The 27,227-nt window shown below is 50.6% G+C and overlaps 1 protein-coding gene across 7 annotated transcripts in view; it reads left to right on the top strand.

Annotated features, from left to right (window-relative positions):
* Positions 1-27,227, top strand: part of NFATC2 (nuclear factor of activated T cells 2) — a 152,049-nt gene that overhangs the window by 12,107 nt on the left and 112,715 nt on the right. For 2 of the 7 annotated variants that reach the window (XM_036418797.2, XM_045574368.1), the window contains exons 1-3: positions 255-601; positions 20,112-21,129; positions 25,961-26,132. In XM_036418797.2, coding sequence (XP_036274690.1) covers positions 472-601; positions 20,112-21,129; positions 25,961-26,132 — 1,320 coding nt within the window. In that variant the 5' untranslated portion in view covers positions 255-471. Of the gene's footprint in view, positions 1-253; positions 602-20,111; positions 21,130-25,960; positions 26,133-27,227 lie in introns of those variants that run through there. The other 5 variants (XM_036418799.2, XM_036418800.2, XM_036418798.2 and 2 more) reach the window with 4 other exon arrangements.

Here is a 27,227-nt window from a genome sequence, read left to right as displayed (position 1 = left end):
CGCAGGGCCAGCAGGCTCACCCGCCGGGGCGGTGGGGCGGGGGGAGAGGGAGGGGGTGGTGGATGGCAGGGGCGCCTAAGCTGGGGGCCAGGGCGAGCGCGTGGCCTCCTCCCTAGGGCGCCGGCCAGCCCCGCCACCCGCTTCTCCCTCCCTCCCTCCCTCTGCCCTCCCCCTCCCTCCCCGGCCTGGGTGGCGCCCCGCCCCGCCGGCCCGGCCGCCTGTCCCCGCCCCCGCTCCCGGGGCTGCAACAGGTGCCTCCCGAGCAGGAAGCTCGCGCTGCGCTGCTGCTGGGCTCCCGCGCGTCCAGACCCACTGAGCCCGGCGCCATCCCGGCCCGGGTCCCTCCGAGGACAGTGACCGCCGCTCCGCCGGCTCTCCGCCGCCCCCTGCACCGGGCACCCCGGCGGGGCCCGGGAGAAAGCCGCCGCCCTCCCCCGGCCGGCCCGCAGCCCTCCCGCCGCCGCGCGCGCCATGGAAGCCCCAGAGCAGCAGCCGGACCCCGACGGCGGGGACGCCCTGGGCCCCGAGCCGGGGGGCAGCCCCCAGGACGAGCTGGACTTCTCCATGCTCTTCAACTATGAGTATATGGACCCGATCGGAGGTCGGTGGAGGCCCCCCGCCCCCACCGGCCTGGCCCCCCTCCCAGTGGGGGCTTGGCCTGCGGGGTGGGGGTGGGCCAGGCCCCTGAGCTCCAGATGTCACTCTTCTGGGGGCTCGGGGAGGGGGTGTCTCTCCCCGGGGAGAGGGAGGGCAGGAGGCCAGGCACTGCTGCCACCCTTAGGGGGCAGTCGGCTCACTTTGTCCCATGGGGTGTCAGCTTCCAATTCCGGTGACCTCCCTGCGGGAGGGAGGGGTGGCACAGGGTGGCAGGGGGCGCAGCTGGCCTCCTGCCTGCTGCTGGGTAGTGTGTGTGTGTGTGTGTGTGTGTGTGTGGGGAGGGGGGGGGGGGGGGGTGGGCAAGGGAGCCATTGGTCTGCCTTGGGAGGGAGGAGGGAGGAAGCCAGAGCATGGAGGTAGTGGGAGGGGCGGGTGCCCAGGCGTGGCCGCTGAAGCTCAGGATGGGGCAGGTGAAAGCGGGTCCCCTCCCTGCAGGCACCCAGGGAGGCCGAGGGTTTGTTGGGGACTTTGTGTTGAAACGAAGGAAGAGGTTGTCTGTGTCTAGTGCTGGAGTGTGGTTTGCCTTCACTGTCGCGAGGCGGGCCCATTTCCTCCCGGGGGTGCTGCTGCCTTCGCCCATCACCCAGCGGCCAGTGGGCGCCTATTCACGCCCTCGGCACCCCGCAGTCACAATAGATGTGGGGGTGAGCAGGGAGCGGGGCGGGGCAGCTGGCGGTGGAGCCCGCACCTGTCAGCTTGCGCCTTCAAGTGCCTCTGCTCCCCCCCCTCCCCCCCCCCCCCCCCGGGGTGGCCCTGCTGGGCTGTCACTTCAGGTGGTTAACAGGAGCTTCTGCAGAAGGAGGGGGAGGCCGCACACCGACCTCACTGTGTGTTTCTGGTTAGCAGGTTGTCTTGGAAAAAAAACAAAAATCTAACTGGGCTTCCTGATTTTGACAGCCCGGCCCAGCCCAGCCCATCCTGGTTGAAGCCTCAGGGGCAGGCTTGCTGGTGACTTCAGCGAGTCACGGGGGCTGCTGCCTGCGGAGGCAGGCAGGGCTGTGGGCTGGTTTGTGTAGGTGGCCTTTCCACGGGCCTAGGCCGTGGGGGTCGGGCGTGGAGGGGGGGCTCGCTTTGGTCCACAGATGCTTGTTGGGCGGGTGAAGGAGAAGTCTGCTCTTCCCTTCCATGCGCCTTCACTGGCCACCTCAGGTGAGGGGCTTGCTTCCACCTCAGGGATTCCCTGAGTAAAGACAGTAATTAGTAATTATTCTATATTTTGGCTGGAGATGGAAATAATTAGCCAGAAGAGAGACCAGCCTTCTTGAGTTGCAATCTGGAGCCCATCCTTTGCTTTGAAAAGATACGATTAAGAATCTGCAAATGATCCCTCGAGCATCAGTGGTCTTTCTGTTCGAGAAGATTAAAGTCATGTTTTGCAGGGAACTAACGCACCCCTCCCAGATCCACAATCAGCTAGCCTTTTTTTTTTTTTTTTTTTTTTTTTTTTTTTTTTGGCAGGGGGGTGATTTCCGGGGAAATAGTTCCCAAGCCAAATCTAATGGGAGGTGCTTTTTATAGTTTTTCTTGGCAGTGGGACTTGGTGGCCGCCAGACGGGTGTCTAAATGACCACAGTGAAGCCCCGAAATCTGTGTGTGTGTTTTTTTTAAAGTTTATTTTTTTGGAACAGTTTTAGATTTACAGAAAAATTGTAAAGATGATAGAGTTCCCATATATCTAGCAGCCAGTACCCCATATTATTAATATTCTACATTAGTATGTATTCATATTGTTATCATTAATGAGCCAGTAATGATAAATAAATATTATGACCTACAGTCAGTCCTCTATTCAGAGTAGAGGAGCACTGATCAGGTGTATTGTAGAATGTCCCACAGCGTGTTTGTCTCTTGGTTAGACAGGAGCTATGAGTTTGGGGGAGGGAGACCATAGAGGTCGTGACCTTTGCTGTCACATCCTCACTAGATTTCAACATGACTTACCCCTGTTGATGCTGACCTTGGTCATCCAGCTGAGGAAGCATTTGTCTGGCTTCTCCACTGTCAAGTTACTCTTTTCCGACGCGTACTCTTTGGAAAGAAGTTCCTATGTGCCACTGATGAGGGGTTGTGCTCTGGCACCTGTGAGAGAGGGGCTCCTCGCTGGGAAGTAGGCGGCATAGAGACATCATGGCTGGAAGGGAACCCTGAGAGGCTCAAGTGAGCTGATCCAGATGTGGGTGAGGCTCTGGCTCACCCAGATGTTCACAGGGGTCCCCTCTCTCTGCTTTTGCATAGTGGCACTCGCCAAGGGCCAGCACTGACCCTGCTCTTGCTATTGAGCTTTGTCCCGATGACAATATAATGGTGACGCATGGGAGGTGTTATCCTTAACTCTGGGCATGAGCTTGGCAAAAACCAAGGGAGGAGAAGGACTGCGAGTGGGACGGACATCAGAAATTGGTGAAGGTACTAGGGCCGTGGTCGGCAAATGATGGCCTGTGAGCCACATGAGGCTCTTTGGCCCCTTGAGTGTGGCTCTTCCACAAAGTACCATGGCCTGGGCGAGTCTATTTTGAAGAAGTGGCGTTAGAAGAAGTTTAAGTTTTAAAAATTTGGCTGTCAAAAGAAATTACACTCGTTGTACTGGTGATATTTGGCTCTGCTGACTAATGAGTTTGCCGACCACTGTACTAGGGAATTTGGGCTCATTTTATGGAAATTTGGCAGGTAGCAGATGTTTATTAGCTCATGTAGTAACTCCTCCAACCCTCAGGTGGGCACAATGTCACCCTCGTTCACAGAGGAGAACGCTAAGGCACAGAGAGGGAAAGGAATCCTCTCAACGAGTCAGAGCTGGTGAGCAGCAGAACTGAAATATGAACCTGGCATCCTGCTCCAGAGCCTACATTCTGGAGGGGCCTTGGCCCCTCACTGGATGGGATGCACATGTAACACAGTTGTAAGGGGGCCCTGCATGGCAAGGCTGGGATTTGAGACATTTACCAACAGTGATCTTGGTAAGTCATTCAACATCTCTGGACTTCTGCTCGTCAGTCAAATGGCGAGAAGTATTAATACTTCCCTCATAAGGTTATTTGCCCATTTAAAACAACCAACAACCCTAAACGGTTTGGCTCAGTGGATAGACCGTTGGCCTGCAGACTGAAAGGTCCCAGGTTTGATTCTGGTCAAGGGCATGTACCTTGGTTGCAGGCACCAGTAGGGGGTGCAACCAGTTGCAGGCACCAGTGCAGGAGGCAGCTGATCGAAGTTTCTCTCTCATCGATGTTTCTAAATCTCTATCCCTCTCCCTTCATCTCTGTACAAAACCAATAAAATATATTTAAAAAAATAAAACTATCAACAGTATGATTTGCTACCAGCATTTTGTTAACCCCTGGATTTTGTTAATAGAGGTGCACTATTCATTTACTCATCCAACTACCTACTGAGGTACATCCTGGGGACATAATAAGACCTGGCCCCTCCCATCCCTGAGCTAGAGCCTCTGATTGCTTTCTCTTGTCCAGCTGCATTGTCTGATAGCTTCAGTAGCAAGCTCATAGTAAGAGAATGCTAGGCAGCCTTCCTTGTTTCTAACCCCAGCAGGGGACTCTCTATTGGCTTTAGGACTGAGGTGGATCCATTTAATTATGCCAAGGAAGTATCCATCCATTCCTATTTTCTTGAGGGTTTTGATTAGGAATGGGAGTTGAATTACATCAGAAGCTTTTTAGCATCTATAGAAAAATATGATTTTATTCTTCTTAGATCTATCAATATGTTGACTTCCATGGAAATATCCACTTGGTTACTATGTGTTACTTTCTTACGGTGGTGGGACCTGCATTGGTTTGATAAGATTGAAGACTTCTTTCAGCAGTATTCACGACTCGTATTTGTCTGTAATGTCCTTTTTGTGTGTGCTATTAGGTTTAAGCATCGTTTGGTTTCTGTGCTCAGTGACAATGTATTGTTGGGACCACTCAGTTTTTAAAGTTGTGATAACATTTCCCTGTGAAGCCATCTGGACCTAGTGCCTCTTTATGGAGTGGTTCCATGGCCACTTTATCTATGGTTTCTGTGGGAAATAGTCTATCTACACTGTCTATTTCTACTGGAGTCAGTTTTGGTAAACTGTTATCTTTCAGAGCAATGATCCTTTTCATCTATCTAGATTTTCAAGTTTATTTGCCTGGAGTTATGCCAAGTAGATTCTTATTTTTTTTCTGCTGAGGGAGATAGCTTAGTACATCGTCACAGAATGAATGGGGACAGGACTGTGGGCGTCCTGACTTAACCTTAGAAGGAGAGTGTGTTGGCCTTCAGATAGATCAGAAGTTCAATTCCTTGTTGTGCTTGTGGAGTCAATGAATTCTTGCTTCTCCCAACCATAATTCATTGGGAGAGACAGGTAGGTACTGGGAATCCCCTGTCCTCTCCAGGGGGACCAGCTTTCTCCTGGGACTGATATGTGGGAGTGCTCATTTCTGCTCTGCCTTAGTGCTCCCGGTATATCCCTGCTTCGATTCCCGCTGAGCTAATGCATGTGTCTCTGACTTTGCCCTTTCGGAAAGGACAACAGACTCCTGGTCCTTGCTCGTAAAGTCTATTCTGGGGATCCTTAAACTTTCTGGGTCACAGCCCTTTACAAAGCTGATCCTATATGCATGCACACTGCCGGAGCACCTGTCCCAGTGTGCTTTGCCTGCCAGTGCCTTTTTATTTGGTGGTTGTTGTTCATCCTCACCAAGGATATTTTTTCCATTGATTTTTAGGAGAGTGGAAGGGAGGAAGGGTGGGAGAAACATCAATGTATGAGAGAGACACATTGATTGGTTGCCTCCCTCACTTACCCCAATGGGGGCTGGGGGTCAAACCTACGACCCAGGTATGTCCCCTTGACCAGGAATTGAATCCAAGACACTTTGGTGCATGGGCTGATGCTCTAACCACTGAGCATACTGCCCAGGGCTTACTGCCCTTCATACCATTTTCAGGGAGAGTCACAGTCCCTGATATATAGCCCATTCCCTAGTGTTGCCTGCATGTCAACTCAGGAACACCTGCTCTCAACCCACTCATAGGGGACAATTAAAACCTCATTCTCTCAGCAAACACTCCCCGAATGCTTGTTTTGTGCTAGGCCCTGTGGGGGGTATAGAGACAAATTAGATGTGGTCACCCTGCCTACGCCTCTGTGAGATACAGCCTGGCAAACAAATGGGACAAACGAGGTGCTGGGATATAGTATCATGGTTGTTGTTGGTTGTGTGTGTGTGTGCTTACTAAAAATAGAGTTCTACGCTAAGCAGGCAGGTTCCCTCGCATGTGACATTCAGAGACATCGTCTGTGTCAAGTTGAGGACAGGCCTCGGTAAGCCTGCTCGTATAAATAGTGGCTCCAGGTGCCGCCGGGGAGGGGCAGGGAGGCCAGGACTGTCAGGGAGGCGAAGGGAATGGGGAGGAAACTGAGGCCTTGGGCATTCTTCACTCTTGAACGCATGCATCCTGACTTCCAGATGAAAAGCCCTCTGTTCTTAAGGCGGCCTTACATTTTGATGGGGGAACGGAGGCCCTTAAACCTTAAAGCAGGGCTATTTGGGTTGGTTCCCAAGGCTTCCTAGGCCTTTAAGGGGAAGGGGTTGAATACATTTGGAAAATGCGGTATTGGTGGCTAGTGGCTTCAGTCCTGGCGGCACATTCGAAACTTCCAGCCAGACGCAGACCAATGGAGTCATCGGGGCTCAATGAGCTTTGCTGAGAGCCGTGCAGTGGTGTCTGTCAGAGCAGACCTTGAACCCGAGTCCCCGCTCTCAGCACTGCAGCTCAGCCAGAAGTCACTGACTCCGGCTCTAATGGAGCCCAAGTATAGTAGCATGGGGTGCGTTCACCCTTCACATTTGCTATTACATAATTATCACTGTACGTTTACTGTTCTAATGGGACTGTACTCATCATAAACCAGGGAGCAAAGCTAGGGCCGGTGTGGCTCAGCTGGTTGGGCGTTGTCTCTAGCACCAATGGGTTGCCAGTTCAATTCCTGGTTAGGGCACATGCCTGGGTTGTGGGCTCAGTCCCTGGTGGGGAGTGTGCAGGAGACAGCCCATTGATGTCTCACCTCACATCCATGTTTGTCTCTCCTCCATTCCTCGCTATCTAAAAAAAAAAAAAAAAAAAAAAAAAAAAAAAAAATCTTTTAAAAAAATGTAGCAAAGAAAGTTTGGGCCCCAACTGGGGATCACACATGTTACCCCGACTCCGAAGGCTGTTGGCTGGGCAGGTCAGAACACCCACCCAATCTGAAATAGGAAAATCCTGGCTTGCAATTCTGACTTAGTTGCCTTCTATCTGCATGACCTTGGCCAGGCAGAATACCCAGCCTTACCGAGCGTGCAGTAAATAATTGCCAAGGAGATGGATGAAAAGTTGTACATGGATGCCCATGGTTCTGAGTCTCTGGGCGGTTTTCTCATCTGTGAAATGGGGATGGGGCTGCAGTGCTCCCCACGGGGCTGATGGGAGTTTCTAGGAGGCCCAGCGGCTGGGCTGGGTAGATGCTGGGCCGCTGCGGAGGGTGGGGTGGGGGGTGTTAGGGGGTGGGGTGTGGGGGTTAAGGAACTTGGAGCTCTCCTGACCTCCCCAGGGCACTGGCTCCTGGAGGAGAGAGAGAGTCTTTGCCGCCGCCTTTGCATGGATCCTGGGCCTTAGGAGAACATGGTCCAGAGGGAAGAGCCTGGCTGTCACTGAAGAGGAGCCGTGGGCCGCAGGGCTGGGTCCGTGCTACAGCGAGTTATCTCACTTCCGCACACTCGCTGAGTTCTGACTTGAATCCCTCACGTGGCCCCTGCCTGGGCCCCAGAGCTTGGCTGGCTGCAGAGGCTTCTGGCTCGTCCAGACTCCTGGCTGGGAGGTGCCCGTGCTGCCGCTCAGGAAGGCGGGGCCTCCCCAGGTGTCCTGCCGTCCCCATGGGACCACCCTCTGAGCCCGTGGGAAGATGCAGCCCGGACAGGCTTCGTGATGGATGCCCTGAGGCTTCTCCCACAGAGGGACTTCCTCCTTCCTCCGCCCCAGCACAGGAAACAGCCAGGTTCCTCAGAGCTCGGGCCAAAGGGCCGCTTCCCCAGGCGGCTGGGAGGTTTGCTTTTTTGCTGATTGTTCCCAAACTGAGCTCAGGGAAGAAGGCGAGACTCCACCCTGAGCCCTTCCTGGGGTGGGTCAGGGCTATCTGCTTCTCCACCTGGAGCACAGCCTGGCAGGGCGCCCCCAGAGCAAGAGGGCGGCCTCTGACTTCCCTGCACTGTCAGCACGAGCTTCTTCCAGAACAGAGAAAAGCAGACATAGCGGGGTGATTACCTCCCCTGTTTCCATCTGCCCGCACCAGCAGTTACCGACACGAGGTCGGTCTTACTTCTCCATGCCCCTCGGCCCAGTAACTCCAAATCAGATTCCAGATGGCATCATATCTTATAATAAATACACAGGCATGTAGCTCTCAAAGACAGGACTCTTGAGAAAAATCCGATAGCATTATCAAACCTGAAAAAGAACGGTTACTTAATTTCAAAGGTCCAGGGTTCAGATTCCCTGCTCACAAGTATCTTTTTTTTTTTAAATCCCCACTTGAGGATATTATTATTTTTATTTTTTTAAATTAATCTCTGTGTTTTTATTAATTTCTTTCTTTTTAAGAAAAGGAGAGAAAGAGAAAGAAACATCAATCGGTTGCCTCTCCTATAGGCCCCAACTGGGGATCAACCTAGCTATGTGCCCGGACCAGGAATCGAACGTGCAACTTTTTGGTGTACAGGCCGATGCGCCAACCAGCTGAGCCGCCTGCGGGCACAGGTGTCCTTTTAATGGGTAACTTGTTTGACCCAAGATCCAGACAAAACCCTCACACTGTATGTGGTGGACCTGGTCACCATCAGTCTGTTTTCTTGCTGTTTATTTGTTGAAGAAAAGGCTTTTTCTTGTGCAGTTGCCCACATTCTGGATTTTGCCAGTGGTGTTTCTTAACATGCTCCTCTGTCCCCTGCATTTCCTATAAACTGGAATTTAGATCAGTGTCTTGAACTTTAAATGTTTAAAATTTTTATTGAATTTATTGGGGCGACATTAAATAATGCAATTATAGAGGCTTCAGGTGTACAGTTCTGTGTGTTCACCACCACGTCAAGTCTCCTTCCATCACCATTTATAACCCCCTAACCCTCTCCCAGACCTCCCCCCCTTACCTTCTGGTAGTCACCACACTGTTGTCTGTGTCTATGAGGTTTTTTTTCTTAATCTTTCACCTTTTTTCACCAGCTTCCCTCTTTCCCTCTCCTCTGACAGCTGTCAGTTTGTTCTCTGTATCTATGAGTTCGTTTCTATTTTGCTTGTTTATTTTGTTCATTAAATTCCACATGTGACTGAGATCATATGGTTCCTGTCTTTTCTCTGACTGGCTTCTTTCACTTAGCACAATGCTCTCCAGGTCTACTACGCATGCTGTCGCAAAGGGTAAGATTTTCTTCATGTCATGGCAAAAAAAACATGCCATGGTGTAAATGTACCACAGTTCTTTCACCCACTCATCTACTGAGGGCCCTTGGGCTCCTTCCAGACCTTGGCTATTGTAAGTAACGGTGCAGTTAACATAGGGGTGCATATGTTCTTTTGAATTAGTGTTTCGGGTTTCTTTGGATATACTCACAGACTTACTGGGTCATAAGGCAGCTCTATTTTTAATTTTTTGAAGTAACTACATGTGGCTTTCCACAGTGGCTACACCAGTCTGCATTCCCACCAGCAGTGCACGAGGGCTCCCTTTTCTCCACATCCGCATCGGCGCTTGTCATTTGTGGATTTATTGATGGTAGCCATTCTGGCAGGTGTGAGGCGATGCCTCATTGTGGTTTTTAAATTGCATCTCCCTGCTGATCAATGATGTTGATCATCTTTTCATATGTCTATTGGCCATCTGTGTGTCCTGTTTGGAGAAGTGTCTATTCAGGTCCTCTGCCATTGTTCAATTGGGTTGTGTGTGTTTTATATTAAGTTTTATAAGTTCTCTATGAATTTTAGATATTAACCCCTTATCAGATGTATCATTGGTGAATATGTCCTTCCATTCAGTGGGTTGTCTTTTTATTTTGTTGATGCTTTCTCTTGCTCTGCAACAAGTTTTCTGTTTGATGTAAAACAAAAAGTTTTCCTTTTGTTTCCCTTGCCTTAGACTTTTTCATGCTGGTATTGTCCTCTGCCAAAGGAATGTATCAAAAGCGGACTGTAAGCTACCAGCGGAGCAGAGAAATTGCTTTTCCCGAATTAGCATTTGGGGCCCTACGTGCGTCCTAATCTGAGGTTTGGGGGAAGCTTTTCCTCAGCGGGGCCTGTTTGAGTCCCCAGACGCCGTTCTAAAAGCCAGCCCTTCACGTGTGATTTTAATGGGGCCACGCCTGGGTGAGCTCTCTGAAGGGGACAAAGTCCTTGCAAAGCCCGGGATTTGTAAGGGTCCTTATTAAAGCAAACCTGCTTGGGCATGCCTGCTGAAGGGGGAACGCCAAACGAGGGCGCAAAGGAGTGACTGTAAAGATTCCAGGAAGGGGCCGTGTACCTGTGTGATCCCGAGAAGGAGGACTGCAGGTCTAAACCCCGCCCCGGGTGACATCACCCCGTTGCCATGGAGAAGGAGGAATGCCATTAATGACCAGGGTTGGCAGGGCCCACTGATGAAGCGTGCCAGCTCCCGCGAACGAACGTGGCAGCTCCCGGGAATGTGGCACCGAAATCAAAGCTCCCGGGGAAAAGTGTAAATAAAGAACCTGTCAGTCAATAAGGTATTCATTTTAAAGCTCTGCCCCGGGCCAAGGGTTGCAGGGGCCCCTCTGTCTTCCAGGGGCAGTTTCCATTTGGGGTTCAGATCGGCTGAAAGGAAGGTGGAAATCGGCGCTCCAGGCTGTGCCAGGGGCTGTGGGACTCTGTAAGGATGAAGCCCTTTGAGGGGCTGGTGGAAAGGGGAGGGGTCTTTACTGAGGATGCAAAGAGGGGGGGAGGTGGCTGTCCCCCCACCGGCGTGCTCTCGTGCAGGCCTTTGAGGGAGCCGGGGGCTGAGCATGGCAGCCCGTTTCTGAGGAGGATTGTCTAGTCTATTTCTGGTCAGTTTTCCTGACCAGATCTTTCCTTCTCCTTTCGGTGCGGAAGCCGCCCGCGTCCTGCTGTCATGCAGGGCCTGGCCAGTGTGGAGGGACTGTCTTCTGCTGGAAAGGGACCTCTCGGAGTCCCCATTCGGTCTCCAGGGCCTGGCTCCTTGGATGAATAGATCACTGGGCACCCATGTGATGGAATGGCACCCAGTGTTAGAAACCGCGGCTTCACACGACAGGGATGAGTCTCAGACGCGGTGCTCAGCGAGAGACGTAACATGTACACGTCTTGTTTGACTTTTGTTTCTGTGACCATCAAGGGCAGTCAAACCCCAGTCCATGGTGAGACAAGTCAAGCCTGCCCGGGGGAGGCTTACTGGCTGGGTGGGTCACAGGGGAGCCCCCGGCAGACAGGGTGGAAATATTGCATACCATGCATGGGGGACACCGCGTGCACACACATGTAAAAAGACACGATTTGTGCCTTTATGTTTGTGCCCCTTGATGCATTGAAGTGATGTCTCGGTGTGAATCCCAGCTCTGCCACTGATGGTTTGGGTGCCCCGCTGCACCCCGAGTCTCCATTTCCCCATTTGTAACAGGAGCTGACAGTGCCTGCACCCAGGCTGACGGTGCGTGGCAGAGGGGAGTGGTGCCCATGCAGGCCCGAGACACAGGGGCCCTCAGCCGTGCGGACGAGTAGAAATAGGAAGGTCTCTGAACTTCTTGGAGGCGGCAGGGCCCCGTTGAAGGACTTTAAATCAGCAAGAGGTGGTTCTTTCCACCCCAGTTTGAGACTGGCGCCCGCTGCCCCCATCCTGACATTGACCCTGAGGCCCACAGGTTGCAGATGCAACCCATGTCTCGAACCCCTGCACCAGGAGTGCGTGCCGAGGGGTGGGTACATGTGCTTTTGCAGACAGCCATGCCAGCAGCCAGTCTGCAAGGCTCATTGCTTGCAAATTGGCCCAGGTAGGTCCTGTGTCCCGGTGGCAGGCTGCCTGGGAAGCAGGACCAAGGCCGCCTCCTGCTCTCTCTGGTGGAGACAGACAGCTGTCTTACGTGGGGCAAGGTCAGCAAACAGCAGAGCATTTGGTGTAAGCTTCCTCCCTCCCCTTTCTGGACCTGATTTATCTGGATGGAATTTCTTGTCCTTTCCTGCCCTGTGTCTGCATGTGTCGTCTCCAAACGATGGAGTGACAGCCCGCTTCCCTGTCGCTATTAATGCACATGATCCATCGTTATTAATACACACGATGCATCCAACCACCGTCCTGTGTCTGAGCACGGGGAGGAGCTTGCTGAGCGTTGGATTTATTACTCGATGGCGTCCTGCAGCGTTTCCAAGAAGGCCTTGCCAATAGGTGCTGCAGATGCCAGATGAAAAACCCATCCACCTTCTTGCTCCCTCGGACCACTCCTTGCAGCCCTGACGGTGCAGGGAGTTAGGAGAGCTTTGGGGGTGGCGGGAGGCAGGATCCCTCCCTGCCATCTTCTCCCCTTCCCTCCAGCTGCACCTCCAGGTTCGGGCATCCCAGGTGCTGCCATGGCAACAGACTGTGATGTCTCAAACCTGCTGCCTGGGACTCGCACCACCTCGGGGTGTGAGCTCATCAAGGGGTGGCTCCCCCACCTCCAGGGAGGATGGACGCAGCTCGGGGTCGCTGCTGCGGGTCCCAGGGTGTCTGGCCTCCAGCCCCTGCCTGGGGTTTCTCCTTGGCACCCTTCAAGCCTGGGAGCACGGGCTTACGTGGCCCCCCACCCCCAAAGGACAGAGACAGCCGCCTCCTGCGGTCCCTCTGATGGGTTTCTATTTTGGTCACTCTGTTCTGCTTCCTGAAAATTCCACCCGCCAGGCTTCCTGGAGAAGACGTTCTTCTCTTGGGTTCCTTTTTTCAGCAGCGATCTGTCCGCGGGTCCGTTGGCACTGACTGGTGGCTCAGACTTGGCCGTGTGTCCCTGAGAGTGAGCAACAGGCCGCAGGAGCCTCCTGCAGGGCCGGCGCTGGCAGGCCCACCGGGCGGCCTGAGCGTGGTGTTTAAAATAGTCTTTGACTCAGTCCCTGGCCGCGGAGGGACGGTGGTTATTCCAGAAGACAGGGATCAGTGTCATTCGCCGTCGGGGCAACTTCCTCCTGGTGGGGCCCCCGGAGCAGTGACTATTCCGGGGCACCTCAGTGCCCTGTGTTGGGGTGAGGGGGTCACCACCCAGGAAGTAGCCCCTTTCGAGAGAAGCAGGGTAGGTAGTGTAGCGGTGGCGGGGGGAAGAGGACCCAGCTGCCTGAGACGGAGTCCGAAACTGTGTGGCCCTGGGCAAGTGACTCACCCTCTCTGAGCCTCATTTCCCCCGTTTGTAAAATGAGGAAACTGTACCACCTGCTTCATAGGGTTCTTGTGAGACAAACATATATTAATATATCCTAAATACTTGCAGTGGTTAATGGAGCAAGTGGTAGGTCTGTGTTTAGCTATTCCCATGTTTGTTATGGGAGCAGCTCACTGAGTCATTCGCACGTTAGTAAGATTTGGTGGGTCCACTCCCTGGCAGTCCGGGGAAAGGAGTCCAGGGCATGGGACGGAGGCGATGTGGGAGGTGCGCCGTACCCACTCCGCCTGTTTTCTGAGGGCTCCCAGAATCCCTGCGAAAAGAATCCCCAAAGTGCTAATGATTCCATTTGATTTTTATAAAAATGTCTTTAAAAAAAATGTTTTCGAAGGCGTTGGGTGCTGTTGTACGTAAAACAAAGCAATGAGAGCAGAGAAAGGGCAGAATGTTCACCGACACGGTCATTCTTTCCACGTTAACATGCAGATGGGCTCCATAAGTGAGTGCGCAGCCCCTGCGTTTCGGGCTTTCTGTGGATCAGGTGAGCCACGAGGTTGGGATTGTCACCGACCTCATCACCTGGTACACACAAGGACTCAGCGGTCCCCCAGGCCACAGAGCCGGGGGATGGGACAGCGGGCTCGAGTCCCCTGACAGTGTGACTGACACCGGGACCTCAGCGCAGACTCCTTGCTGAGATGGGGCTGGAGTGGCCTCCCCAGCCATCCTGTCTCCCCAGACCTTCCCGGGCCCCGATGTTGGGGAGCAGCCGGGACCGTGGGGAAAGGAAGGGTGATGGCCGTTAGGACTTCAGACGTCTGCTGCAGGAGCGAGCTACCTGCCAGGCTGACAGCGAGCACATGTCCCAGTTCTGAATCCTGGCAGGTCTGAGGTGTGACTCACCGGCAGTGCCTCCAGCAGCAGCGCGGGCCTCTGCGGCAGGCCGGCCGTGATGAGGTGTCAGGCGGTGAGCACAGAGCTGTGCTTCTCAACGGGGGGCCGTTCTGCCTCGCAGGAGACACTGGGCGATGCCTGGAGACATTTGTTGGTTGTCACAACGGCCGGAGGGGCAGAGAGGCTCCTGGCTTCTAGGGGGTAGAGGCAGGGATGCTTCTAAGCACCCTCTAGTCCCCACAGTTAAGATCTGCCCGGTCCCAGGTTCTCAAATTGAGAATTCCTGGCTACTGGGTGAGGGTGCCTCAGGTCTGCCTCCGTTCAAGCTGTGAGACTCCAGACAACGTAACTCACCTCTCTGTGTCCATATGTGAAAGGGCAGTAAATGGTGCCTGCCTTCTGGGTTGTTGGAAGATTAAATAATTCACCACCTGCAATGGGCTAACGAAAGCACCTATTAGTACTTAAGCTCTCCAGATGTTAGCCGCTTTTGCTATTTTATTATTGTTGTTGTTATTGTTAACCCCTATCTGCCTTCCAAGAGCTCAGTCTAGTGAGGAGACAGACAGTGCATCTATAATCGATAGACTTGACTAGAATGTAGATGACTTTCCAGGTTCTAGGAACACGGAAGAACTGCTGACTGATTCAGCCCAGAAAATATGTGAGCGCCTTCAGGAGGACGCGGCCCAGTGGAATCCTGATGGACAAAGAGTGGCTTGCTAGGCTAAGTGAGGAGAGGAGGCATGGGAGGAAATTCAGGGCAAGGGGAACAGCATATGCAAAGGCATGAAGGCTCAGAGGATTGAGAGCAGCACCCTTTCAACCCCTCATCACTGTTTACACTTTATTGTTCCTCTTTGAGTACTGATGCCTCCAGTGCAGGCCAGGACCGCCCCGCAGGTGAGATGGGTGCCCATGGTCCACTGTTGAGGACCTTGCATATGATGAGAACCATCTCCTTCTCTCTGAACTAGTCACAAGGAATGGAGTCTCAGTTAGATGCTACTGTGTCTTTAATGCCTTCCTTTCGGACATTCGCCATTCCCTCCCCCCTCTAGCTTTAAAAATGGCAGGCTCTCTGGGTTCAGAGATGTCCTACATCTTGACTGAGGGGGTGGTTACGAGGGTGCCTAACATTTGGCAAAACCCATCAAACTCTGCACCCCCAAATCTGTGAATGTAAGTTATACCTGCATACAGAAAGAGCATAGGAGGGAGAGAAAGAGGGGCCTCAGGCTCCGAGCCTTTGGCCGGCCGAGGTGTCTTGCTTGAATTTAGTAACTTTTGTTTTTATTGTTCCTTTACCCTCCCTTCTATTTATGGAGTTGACACTGATTTTCCATTTGTGGTAGTGGTGTAAAGTTTCCCCTTAAAACAAAAAAAGAAAAGAAAGTCGTATGTGAGTGGATTTAAATAGAAATATTAAGTATTATACATAATATTTACCGGTGGTGCATTATTGCTACAGCAGAGATTATGCAAGTGTCCGAAAAGCGAGATTTTTGGCAACGTGTCTGAGAAAATCTGGTGGTTCTGAGATGAAACTGGCTTTGCCCAGAGCATGTGGGGATCACGGTGACTTACAGAGGGCGGTGTGTGAGGCTGGCAGTTGAAGGAGCAGCAGCGAAGGATCCTAGCTCCTGCCATGTTTTAGTGATGAGCCACTTGTCTGATATTCAGAGGACTGAGGATCTCATGATTATAAACTACCTTCCTTTTCCTGCTTGCTGTTCAACTTTCAAAATCTGGGGGCAGAAAAAGAAAAGAAAAAGAAACTGCTGCTCGGATGAATGAAAACCAACGTACATGTTTTCAAGGCTTTTGCTTAGCAAAGCAGCCTTTCCGTTGTAAGCAGCTGCCAGGGTCCGCACGGCCGAGTGCTGTGACTTTTCACATCGCCCTGTCGGGGTGTTTATCTGATAAGATGGAAAGCAGTTTTTCTGATAAGGCCGGAATTTTTGCTAAGAGACCTTTTGTGTTTTGTTTTGCTGCTTCTCAGGGTGGCGAATTATCAGAATGTTGTTATGGATTTGAGGTTAATCGCTTTGTAGATTAAAAGTCTATGCTCTGCTACCTGCCAGGAAGGAGAGTGTGTGTGTGTATGTGTGTGTGCACGTGCATGGACATATTCAGATTTATATTGATCTGCAGCTTTGCAAGCACTCTAGACCCTGCAGATTCTAGCTAGAACAACCACAGCCAGAAGCAACCAAGGACACTGGTCCCTGTTACCGATGAGAGTGGAGATGTACCGGTGGTGGGTGGGGGACTTCTCCGAGGTCACACTGCTCCTTAGTGGCAGAGAGGGACTAGCTCTCCATTTCCTGCTTCCTAAACCAGGGTGTCATTGTTATATGTTATGCCATGACCACCTTTAAAGTAAAATAAAAACACGTCTCTTTGAGGAACTCTGTTTCTTTTCTCAGGGTAATACAGAAATCAGGCCTCTTTCTGCTAGCCCACTGCTTAGTTCCCCTCGCCAGAGGAAGTCACTGTTTCCTGTCACTTCCAGCAGCAATTTGTGTGCGTGCATACTGGACGCAGTTTGCTTTTCTATTTTAACACCATATCTCCGTTTTCATTCAGAAAGGACTTTTTAAACCCTTTTTAATCTTCTTTCTTTGTTTTTTAATCCTCACCTGAGGATATGTTTAGAGGGAGAAAAGGAGAGAGAGAGAGAGAGAGGGAGGGAGGGAGGGAGGGAGGGAGGGAGGGAGAGAGAGAGAGAGAGAGAGAGAGAGAGAGAGAGAGAGAAAGAAAGAAAGAAAAACATCAATGTGAGAAACGCTGGTTGCACCCTGACTGGGATTGAGCCTGCAGCCTAGGGTGTGTCCTGACCGGGAATGAATCCACAGCCTTTCGGTGTAGGAATGGTGCTCTACCCGGCCGGCTTCATCCCTTTTTGAATCACCTTCTTTGAGGTTACAACTTTCTATCATTTGGTATAGATATTAGCATCTTGGAATAGTAGTTTAAACATTTCACATAGACTTTCCTGAATTCACTTTTATTTATTTGTTCACCCAACCAACAAATAGGGTGTTTTTTTTTTTGTTTTGTTTTGTTGTTGTTGTTGTTGTTGTTGTTTTTTGAGGGCTTGCTTTGTGGCAGGTCCTGTCCACATGCTAGGAATACAGTGGGGGGTGGGGGGTGGGGGAGAGTCCACGGAATTGACTGGTGGGTGGGGGTGGGCCTGGAGGTTGGGGGAGGGCCTGGCAATATGACTAACCCCAGAATTACTTAACTGTAATGCATGGTGATAGTGGATGGGACAGAGCAGGGAAGTATGAATGGGGTCTGATATAGTCAAGGAGGCTGGGAAATCCTCTCAAGCACATGATGCTTTACCTGGAGGGAATGAGTGGCTTTAGTTATGTGGAGAAGGGGCCTGTCTGGGTACGGGTGGGAACAGCCAGCGCAAAGGTCCTGAGGCAGAAAGGAGTGCGATGCTTTCTATGAACAGAAAGATAGCCAGTTTGGCTGGAGTCCAGGGAAAGAGGTTAAGGCCAGGCTGGCCTTGCTGAGGTTATTTAACTTTCCCCTAAGATGGGAGGGGAGTGTCCAGCCCACAGGCCATATAAGGACCATGAAATCATTTGGTCTGGCCCAGACAGAGCATTAGGGGTAAGTTAATTAAATGTTTGGCCAAATAGAGCAGGCCAATTATTAAGTTGATAATTTTGTATGGCCCAAGAATGTTGTTATAAATATCCAAATGGCCCTAGCTGGTTTGGCTCAGTGGATAGAGCGTTGGCCTGCAGACTGAAGGGTCCCAGGTTCAACTATCTCGGGTCAAGGGCACATGCCTGGGTTGCAGGCTCCATTCCCAGTAGAGGGAGTGTAGGAGGCAGCCGATCGATGATTCTCTCTCATCGTTGATATTTCTCTCTCTCTCTCCCTCTTCCTTCCTCTCTGAAATCAATAAAAATGTTTTTTTTTGTTTTTTGTTTTTTTAAATCCAAATGGCCCTTGACAGAAACAAGGTTCCCCGCCCCTTCCTAAGAGCTGTGGGAACCCATTTCTGAGCTCTCACTTGGGCTGGGGGCACTGTCTGGACCTATAAGATCAGCTCTGCTAAGCCAGACAGCGTCTCCAGGATGGCCCAAAGGGGAACCACGTAGGTTGAGGATCATTCGTGCAGCTGCACCACTTTAGGAAGAGGTCCCATTTCTGCCTGGCAGGCCCTGGGACATATATTTTTCACTTACTTGTTTGCTCAGTCACTCCACCAAAGTGTATGGACAGTCTCTAGGCGCCTGTGCTAGATTCTTGGCAAACAGTGCTGAATGCTAATTGACATGGTTCCAGCCTCAGTGGAGGATAGACCTGAGTGCAGACATCGGGTACTTTAGGCTTTGTGGGCCATATGGCCTCCGCCTCGACTACCAATGCTGCCGTTACAGTGCAAAAGCAAGCCGTAGACCATATACAAAATGAGGAGTGGCTGTGTTCCAATAAAACTTTATTGATAAACAGTCTGTGGGCCGGATTTGGCCCAGGGGGGCTGTAGTTTGCCTGCCCCTGATCTAGTGGGATGGAATTCCCTAAACAGATAAATATCTGATGTCATGTGAGCCGGTCACTGGTGCCAATGGAAAAAGATGCCAGGGAAAAGGGGTGGAGAAGGACACTGGGGTAAGGATAGAGATGATCTTTCTGAGGGGCCAACCCAAGGGGGTATTGACTGAGCAGGCACGTGACAGAATCAGGGAAGTGGCCAGCTGAAGGCCTTTCGGGGAGAGTTCCCAGGCAGAGAAGGAAACACACTCAGGAACTCAGAGGCAGACTCCGATGGCAGAAAAGCCAGGGGTCTCTGGGCTGTTGCTGAGTCAGGCTGGGGAGGAGAAGGGACAGGTGGGAGGGGCAAGACAAGCCAGGGCCAGGGACAAGTGTGTTAAGAAGTGTAGATAGCATCTATAGTGTCAGGGAAGGCCTTTAAAGTGGATTTCAGGAAGGGGTGTTTCCAAGGATGGCTGCATGGGGAACGGACCATACAGAGTGAGGCTGGAGATGGGGAGGCTGGGGAAGAGGCCCACATGGGAGAGGACAGCAGCTTGGACCGGGGTGGTTGTAGTGGAGAAGGGGTGACACATGAATCTGGTAGCAGTCAGGATTTGCTGATGGCTTGGATGGAAGGCTGAACGGAGGGGCCTGTGTTGAGCTGGGCAGATTGGAGGAGGGCTCGGTAAGGGGCGGCAGGAAGGGATAGCTGGATCCCTTGCTAATTCCAGTCTTTAGCTGTGGGGCCTTGTGAGGTGGCGGCAGAAGCTGGCGCTGGAGGGCTACTATGAAAGAAAAATTAGGGTGTTCTCCAGCCACTGGCCTGACAGTTTGGAAGACTCTATAGCCAGAGCCTTGCATTTTGGGGGCCAAATACAATAGTTTGTCTGGGGGATTTCCAAACCTGCTAATTCTGTGGTTTAGGGTGAATCTCTTCCCCTCCCAGGGCCTCCGTTTCCTTATCTGTAAAATGGCTCTCGCCTGAACAAAATAAGCCAGGAGCCAGGAGTTCTGGCTCAGAATGAAGCTACTTCTGATACTCGAGCGTGGATATTTGAGGTTTGACCCCAGAGCTCCATGCACTCCAGGCCTGGGTACCCTCCCTTTGCATCCCCCCGAATCTGTGTCAGACACGTAGAGCGACGAGGTGGGCCTAGGTCCGAGTTTTCCAAATTGGGGGTCACAGCCCACTGGTGGGACAGGAAACCTGTTGAATGGGCTGTGACCAGCCTATAAGGAAAGTAACGGTGTGTGTGTGTGTGTGTGTGTGTGTGTGTGTGACGAGGGTAAGTATTGTTTCCGAGAAGCCTTTGTTTCCCTTGGGAGTGAATATGGTGGCGCACGCTAGGTTGTGGAATAAAATGCATTTCTTCTAATGGCCCCATTGAGATAAGGGCTTGGGAGTCATCAGCCAGGTGGCCAGCCAGGCCTCCAGCTGACACTTCCCGGCGTCATGCTCGCCCTCAAACCTTCCTGCTGTGTGGCCTTGGCCTCAGGGAGCCGGCTGCTGAGGGAAGTGGGGTCCAGCCTGGGGTTCTGCGTGGTGGGGTTTTAAACCGAAAACAAGCAGCAGGAGACACGCCCAGCCTGTGACTAATCTGCGCTGGGAGTTCTGTTCCAGAGGCTTAAAGAGACCTCCCCTCCCCCCCCTTCTCTTTCCAGAAGAGCCGAATGCACATAAGGTCGCCAGCCCACACTCCGGACTTGCATACCATGACGATGTCCTGGACTATGGCCTCAAGCCATACAACCCCCTCGCCAGTCTCTCTGGCGAGTCCCCCGGCCGATTCGGAGAGCCGGATAGGGTAGGGCCCCAGAACTTTCTGAGCCCGGCCAAGCCAGCGGGGGCCTCGGGCCTGAGCCCTCGGATCGAGATCACTCCGTCCCACGAACTGATGCAGGCAGGGGGGGGCCTCCGCATGAGAGACGCCGGCCTCCTGGGGGAGCAGGTGGCCCTGGCGGGGGCGGCCGCCAGCCCACGGTTCACCCTGCCCGTGCCCGGCTTCGAGGGCTACCGCGAGCAGCCGCTTTGCTTGAGCCCCGCGAGCAGCGGCTCCTCTGCCAGCTTCATTTCCGAAACCTTCTCCCCCTACACCTCGCCCTGCGTCTCGCCCAATAACGGCGGCGGGCCCGACGACCTGTGTCCCCAGTTTCAAAACATCCCTGCTCATTATTCCCCCAGAACCTCGCCAATAATGTCACCTCGAACCAGCTTCGCTGAGGACAGCTGCCTGGGCCGCCACTCGCCCGTGCCCCGTCCGGCCTCCCGCTCCTCGTCGCCTGGTGCCAAGCGGAGGCACTCGTGTGCCGGGGCCCTGGTCGCCCCGCTGCCCGGAGCCTCACCCCAGCACTCCCGCAGCCCCTCACCGCAGCCCCAGGACGACGGCGCCCCCGCCGGGTACCCCCCGACGGCTGGCTCTGCCATCCTCATGGATGCTCTGAACAGCCTCGCCCCGGACTCGCCTTGTGGGATCCCCCCCAAGATGTGGAAGACCAGCCCCGACCCGTCCCCGGTGACTGCTGCCCAGCCCAAGGCCGGCCTGCCCCGCCACATCTACCCGGCCATGGAGTTCCTGGGGCCCTGCGAGCAGGACGAGAGGAGGAACTCGGCTCCCGAGTCCATCTTGCTGATGCCCCCGACGTGGCCCAAGCCGCTGGTGCCTGCCATTCCCATCTGCAGGTGAGTCGGGCTGTGACAGTGAGTGGTTCCATGGTTTAGTGTGAAGAGATGGCTTTCTGGCTGTGAGCGTGGGGTTCAAAGCTGGTCAGACTCTATCCTAATATATAAAAACTCTGGGTCCATCACAACTGGAGGCTTGATCAACCGGAAGTCAGTCCTGCAGTCAGCACTGGGTTGCTGTGGCAATGCAGCACTGACTGCTGTGGTTGCAGGCACAGTGACCGGGCACTGACTGACTGCTGAGGAGGCTGCGAATCAGACCTGGAGAGAGGCCTGAAGAGAGAAGCAGAGTCTGATTTGTAGCCTGTGTGGTAGCTGTTGATCAGCACTTGCCTCTCTCTCTCTCCAGGGCGGGCCAGCAGCCGCGCCTCCATTTCTCTCCAGGCCTCTACCAGGGCTGCTGATCAGCCCTGCCTTTCTAATCAGGGACCATTGATAGGCCCAGAGATACTGATTGGCATAGAAACCGGCCAATTAGAACCAAATCTGGGTCAACTGTGAGGAGCCAATGGCTGCCTAGGAGGTGGAGCTTTTGAAGCTGACTGACATAGAAACCAACCAATCAGAACCAAATTGGCTGGCAGAGAAGGGCAGTTGGGGGCGAGATTAGGCCTGTAGGGAAGGGCAGTTGGGGCGAGGTCAGGCCAGCACGGGAGGGAAGTTAGGGATGATCAGGCAGGCAGAGGCAATTAGAGAAGATCAGGCTAACAGAGGAGAGAGTTGGGAGCAAGATCAGGCTTGCAGGGGAGGGCCATTGGGGGAGAGATCAGGCCAGCAGGGGAGGGCAGTTGGGGGCAACCAGGCTTCCAGGAGGGCGGTTGGGGATGATGTCAGTTCAGCAGGGGAGGGCAGTTGGAAAGAGATCAAGTTAGCAAAGGAGGGCAGTTGGGGCAACCAAGCCGGCAGGGGAGGGCAGTTGGGGACAAGATCAGTTAGGGGCAATCAGGCAAGCAGGCAGAGAGGTTAGGGGTGATCAGGCAATCAGACAGAGGGGTTAGGGGCAATCAGGCAGGCAGGCAGGCAGGCAAGTGAGTGGTTAGGAGCCAGCAGTCCCCAATTGGAGAGGGTGCAGGCTGGGCTAAAGGAACCTTCCCACCATCATGCATGAATTTCATGCACCAGGCCACTAATCTTATTATAAGATGTCTTATTTGGCATCTGCTATGTACCACAGGACTGCAGTCAGTGTAGGGAAGCCCTAAAAAATAAGAGAGCCTTAATCCTTAGGAGTTTAAAAATCTTGACAAATTGGAGTTGTAGATAGCAGCCTGTAAGCTTTGGACTCTCTTAGGACTGGATTTGAGCCTTGGCTCTGCCATTGACTGGCTGTGTGATCCTGGGTGTCTCTGGTACTGCCAACCTACAGAGCCATCAGACATCACCAGTCCTGCAGGACCATGTTTCTCACTGAGCATTTTTTCATGTCATGCCCAGGGCAGACATCACTAATCAATCAGGACCTTCATTCTCACTGGGCATCTTTCTGGGCCGTGGTTCTTCCTGTGAGGTGAGGATGATAATAGTAATTACCTCAGGGTGTTTTAGTTTAAAGATTAGGTGAGATGATATTTATCAAGCTCTTGGAATGGAATCTGCACAAAGTAAGAGCTCAGAAACCCTGCAGCGTGATTGTCGTTGGGTAATCTTTGTCTTCTAGAGGAAAAGACAAGCTTTGTGCTAGGAGACTGAGCTCCCAATAGCTTCAGAGTCCTGGTGGTGACAATAATAATCCCCAATATTTAAGGACTCTTGTACCAGGCATAATTCTATGTACCTCTATGTATTACTACATAAAATTCTCACCTAAACCTGGTTTGGTATTATTTTTATTTTGATGCCAAGAAAATGGGGCACACTAGCCAGGAGCAGATATTGTTCTATTGTTGTATTAGATAAAGAATCTGAAGAGTTATGCTATTATCATATCTTAGTAGTTTTCAAAGTGTCATTTGATTTTAGCATCTGGAAACCCCAACCCCCCCCCCCCTTTTTTTTTCTTCAAATAAAATGTTGAATACAAAAATAGATAATGGTAAAGAGAGGGTTTTGATTGATGTGGGGTTGAAAGTAGCCAAGGGCCCTGCCTGTTGGCTTAACCCCACACCAGACCAAAATGGACTGTGCAAAGCTTCCAGTTTCACTGAGAACACTTTGGCCATCGTAGGTCAGCCAATGTCCCTTAAGGAAAGGAACGTCTGGGTTCAACAGGGTTAAACAGGTGCCTGGGTGCAGGGGCCACTCCCAGCTTGGATAGAATGCGCAGTGATTTTGAAGCTCATTTGGCCGCTGAGTTCTGAGTTTTGTGGCTCAGGTTTCACAAAGCTACCTTAGGACACGGCGATCAGGACCAACCCCTGCACAGGTTGAGAAACTGGGGCTCAGAGAGGTGACATGACATGCCCGTGATCACATAGTTAACGACCATGCTGGAAATTAGAGTCCAGGATGCCTGGTTCTTTCTGTTACAGATCAATCCCCAAAACATGGCCTAATGTCTGCCAGTGGAGAGGAACATCACAGGAAATATGGTTGTAGTACATTTATGTGAGACTTTATTGTTTATTTTGTGAAATCCTTCCCTCTCCATTCTGTGGCTTGACCTGAGAGGTGGTAGAATCCTTTGTTCCCTACCAAGTGTCAGTCTGTGCCAGCCAATGAGATATTTGTGAGAATTTTCTATCAGGTTGAGAGGATGGGGGCATTCTGGAAATCTCATTATAATATCCACCTCCAGGTGTGTGGACAACTTCGCAGAAGGCTGGACTTCTTTTTCTTTTTCTTTCTTTTTTTTTTAAAAAAACATTTATTTATTTATTTTTACATATTTTATTGATTTTTCCCCCCTCCCTCCCTCCCACACATCCCCTCCCTCCCCAGAGTTTTATGTCCATTGGTTGTACTTACATGCATGGATACAAGTCCTTCAGTTGATCTATTAGAAGGCTGGAATTCTAATGCAGGATTTCAGACTGACCTCAATGGTCTGATTCTTAATATTTTATTTCAGTTGTCAAAGACTTATTCCAGAACAAACAAAATTCGATATTGATGTTTATGGGTATTCCACAGAATCTCCCACTCACTAAATTTTTTGATCCTTCAAGAGACACAGGGGTGAAGTGATTTTTTTTTAATGAGCCTTATTTTGCAAACTTAATTATTTTTTAACTTTCATTGATGATGAGAGTAAGAGTATTTAACATCAGGGGCACCTTGGTTGTAAGCAGGAGCTTGAAGGCATGCTGGCATATAACTAAGGTAGAATTAAAGTCTTGCCCAAGTCTTCAGGGCGCAAGGGGCTTCAGCGGGCAGCGTGGTGGAAAGGAAAGAATGGAGATTTGCTTGTGGAGTAAAGATGCGATTTTAATTGGATTGAAAGTTCAAGTAGGACTCTAGCACTGCTAGAGTTTATGGGTTACCATCCCCTTCGGTTCTCCTCTTGATATTACCATGACAGAGAAGGGATGGAATTAGCCTCATTGCAAGCACTTAACTAAGTCAAGTGGATAATGTCAGCGTCTACTGCTCTGGGCTTAGTGGGAAAAAATAGTCTGATTGGATTGATGATTTCTGCCATATGTGAAAAATCAGGACATAGTGACACAAATCCATGCATTTGCAACTTCAAAGCTACAGTGAATATACAGAGAATCTTTGAAATAAAATTGCTCATTCACTCATCCATCCATTTGTGCATCCACCCACTGAATATTCCCTGAAAACCTATCAAATGTCATGCATTGTTCTAGAGTCATCCCATAAATGAGGTAATTTCTTGGACTGATTTTAAATAAATTAGTAAGATAAAGAGGCAGTATAGAGATGTGGAAGGAGCCCTGGACTGGGAGTTGGAGCTCCCGACTGTATCTTGCTCTGTGATCTTGGAAAAATGTAGTGAGGTTCTCTGAAGCTCTGAAGGAATGAATAGTCTAGATAAATTGTCAAGACATCATTCAGCTCTTAAATGTCATAATTTTAATCACATATCAAGTGCCTGCTGTGTATGCTGAATAGGGTTGAGATTCTAATATAAAATGAAACTTAATGGCATGTCCTCAAAGAAATTACAGCCTCAGATGTAAAGGCATGCATATCTAATATTGTAACTAACTCAGATTATCTATAGGAAATAACTGTTTGAAATATACAGGAAAATGATAGCTAGTAATTTTGGAGCACTTACTGTGATAGGATCTTTTATATAATCTCCATATCCCCATTTCACTGTTGAGGAAATTAAGGCCAAAGGAGGTAGAGGCATTTGCTCCGTCATACAGGTAGTTAGAGGTGGTGCTGGGACTTAAACTTGAGTGTGTAACTTCAGTCATGAGCTTGACATTTACTCTTCATTTAATATTCGGGAGACTGAGTGGTTTGGCTCATTCCTACCAACACCAGACACCTCTCTGTGGTTGAATGTTTTATACTTGACATGATAAATAATAACTGTGACTGGAACTCACCTCTCTCTAAAGTTTATTTTTAATTGAGATCATCATACATAGAAATAAGAGCTTGGACATGATACTCTTCAAAATTCTCAGAGAAAAAGAAGGTCTGGCAGTTAAAAACACACTAGAGCTAACACACAGTGAAATTAGCTTCATGAATGAAGATGTCAGTCACATTGTCTTCAAGAAGATGAATGAGAAAGCAAAGAAAAAGATCTCCCTACCTATCCTGCCTGAGAAACATGTGCCTCCCAATAGCCAGCATTTTATCCTTATGCTCATTGGACACATTTTTCAGAAAATGAGCCATTTACGTTTATTGTACAGGTGAGCTGATTCTGATTTATTGTACCTACAACTGTTTGGGTTTCCTCCTTCAGCATCCCAGTGACTGCATCCCTTCCTCCACTGGAATGGCCACTCTCCCACCAGTCAGGCTCCTACGAGCTTCGGATCGAGGTGCAGCCCAAGCCACATCACCGGGCCCACTATGAGACAGAAGGCAGCCGAGGGGCCGTCAAAGCACCAACTGGTGGCCACCCTGTGGTTCAGGTATGGACTTGAATTATTTTTATTTATTTGTTTCTAGGTGATTTACTTCTACTGAATCTCAGCCTGTGGCTTGTCAGGTTGAGGTGTGTGACTCAGCCTCTTACTCCTCTAAGGGATGAGGCATTAAAGATCAAATTAGTATCTGAAATGAATCAGCTATCAAGATGCCAGAAAAGAAAGTCTTCTTTCGATATTCATGCTCCAGCTACTTCTTCCCTTCTCTTTCTGATTGAAACACTGCTAGAATTTTTCAGATGTTTGTGTATTGACAGAGGTTTCTGAAGCCATCGTGTTGTGTTTAAAACTTAGATGAGCGTGAATAGAGGAAAATCAATATACTCTTGTAAAATATAGGAAAGTTGGAACAAATTAAAACTATTCATACTTATCCCTAGTTGGTTTGTTCAGTGGATAGAGCATTAGCCTACAGACAGAAGGGTCCCAGGTTTGATTCTAGTCAAGGGCACATGCCCAGGTTGCAGGCGCGATCCCCAATAGGGGGCACGCAAGAGGCAGCTGGTCAATGATTATATCTTATCAATGATGTTTCTATCTCTCCCTTCCTCTCTGAAATAAATTAAAACAAACAAAAAACTATGCATAGTCAAACTACCTAAAATAACTGTTATTAGCATTTTGATATATTTCCTGTTTGTCTTTTTTCTATTCACAAACATGGTAATGTCTACTTTTGTACATTTGTATACTTGATGTTTTAGTAGTTTGTACTATGATTTTTTTTTTCTTTTTTACCATGAGCATTTCCTCCTGTTTTTTTCTTAGTAGTTATCTTTTATGTCTGTGGCTTTCACTTCAACCTCAGATCTCTTTTTTTCTTCTCAAAATAAGTATAGTGTTCTTTCTTCTCCAAAATAATTAGAGTTGAAATATTCTTAGTTGTACTTTGGGTTAACCAGTAACTGCTGACTAGTGCCCACCAACCAACCCAACCAGACCTTCAATACATTTAAATAAATTTACCTTTTTTTTAAGTACTTGCCTTAAAGTGTAAGTATTATATGGTAAGAATTCTATGATAAGGATCTGATGCAGTGTACATCAGAGCTCTCTAGAGTTGTTAACAATACAGATTCT

This window comes from Pipistrellus kuhlii, unplaced genomic scaffold (assembly GCF_014108245.1).
Source record: "Pipistrellus kuhlii isolate mPipKuh1 unplaced genomic scaffold, mPipKuh1.p scaffold_m20_p_6, whole genome shotgun sequence".
Lineage (NCBI taxonomy): Eukaryota > Metazoa > Chordata > Mammalia > Chiroptera > Vespertilionidae > Pipistrellus > Pipistrellus kuhlii.
Note: the sequence above shows the minus strand (reverse complement) of the source record. Positions and strands in the feature narration are given on the sequence as shown.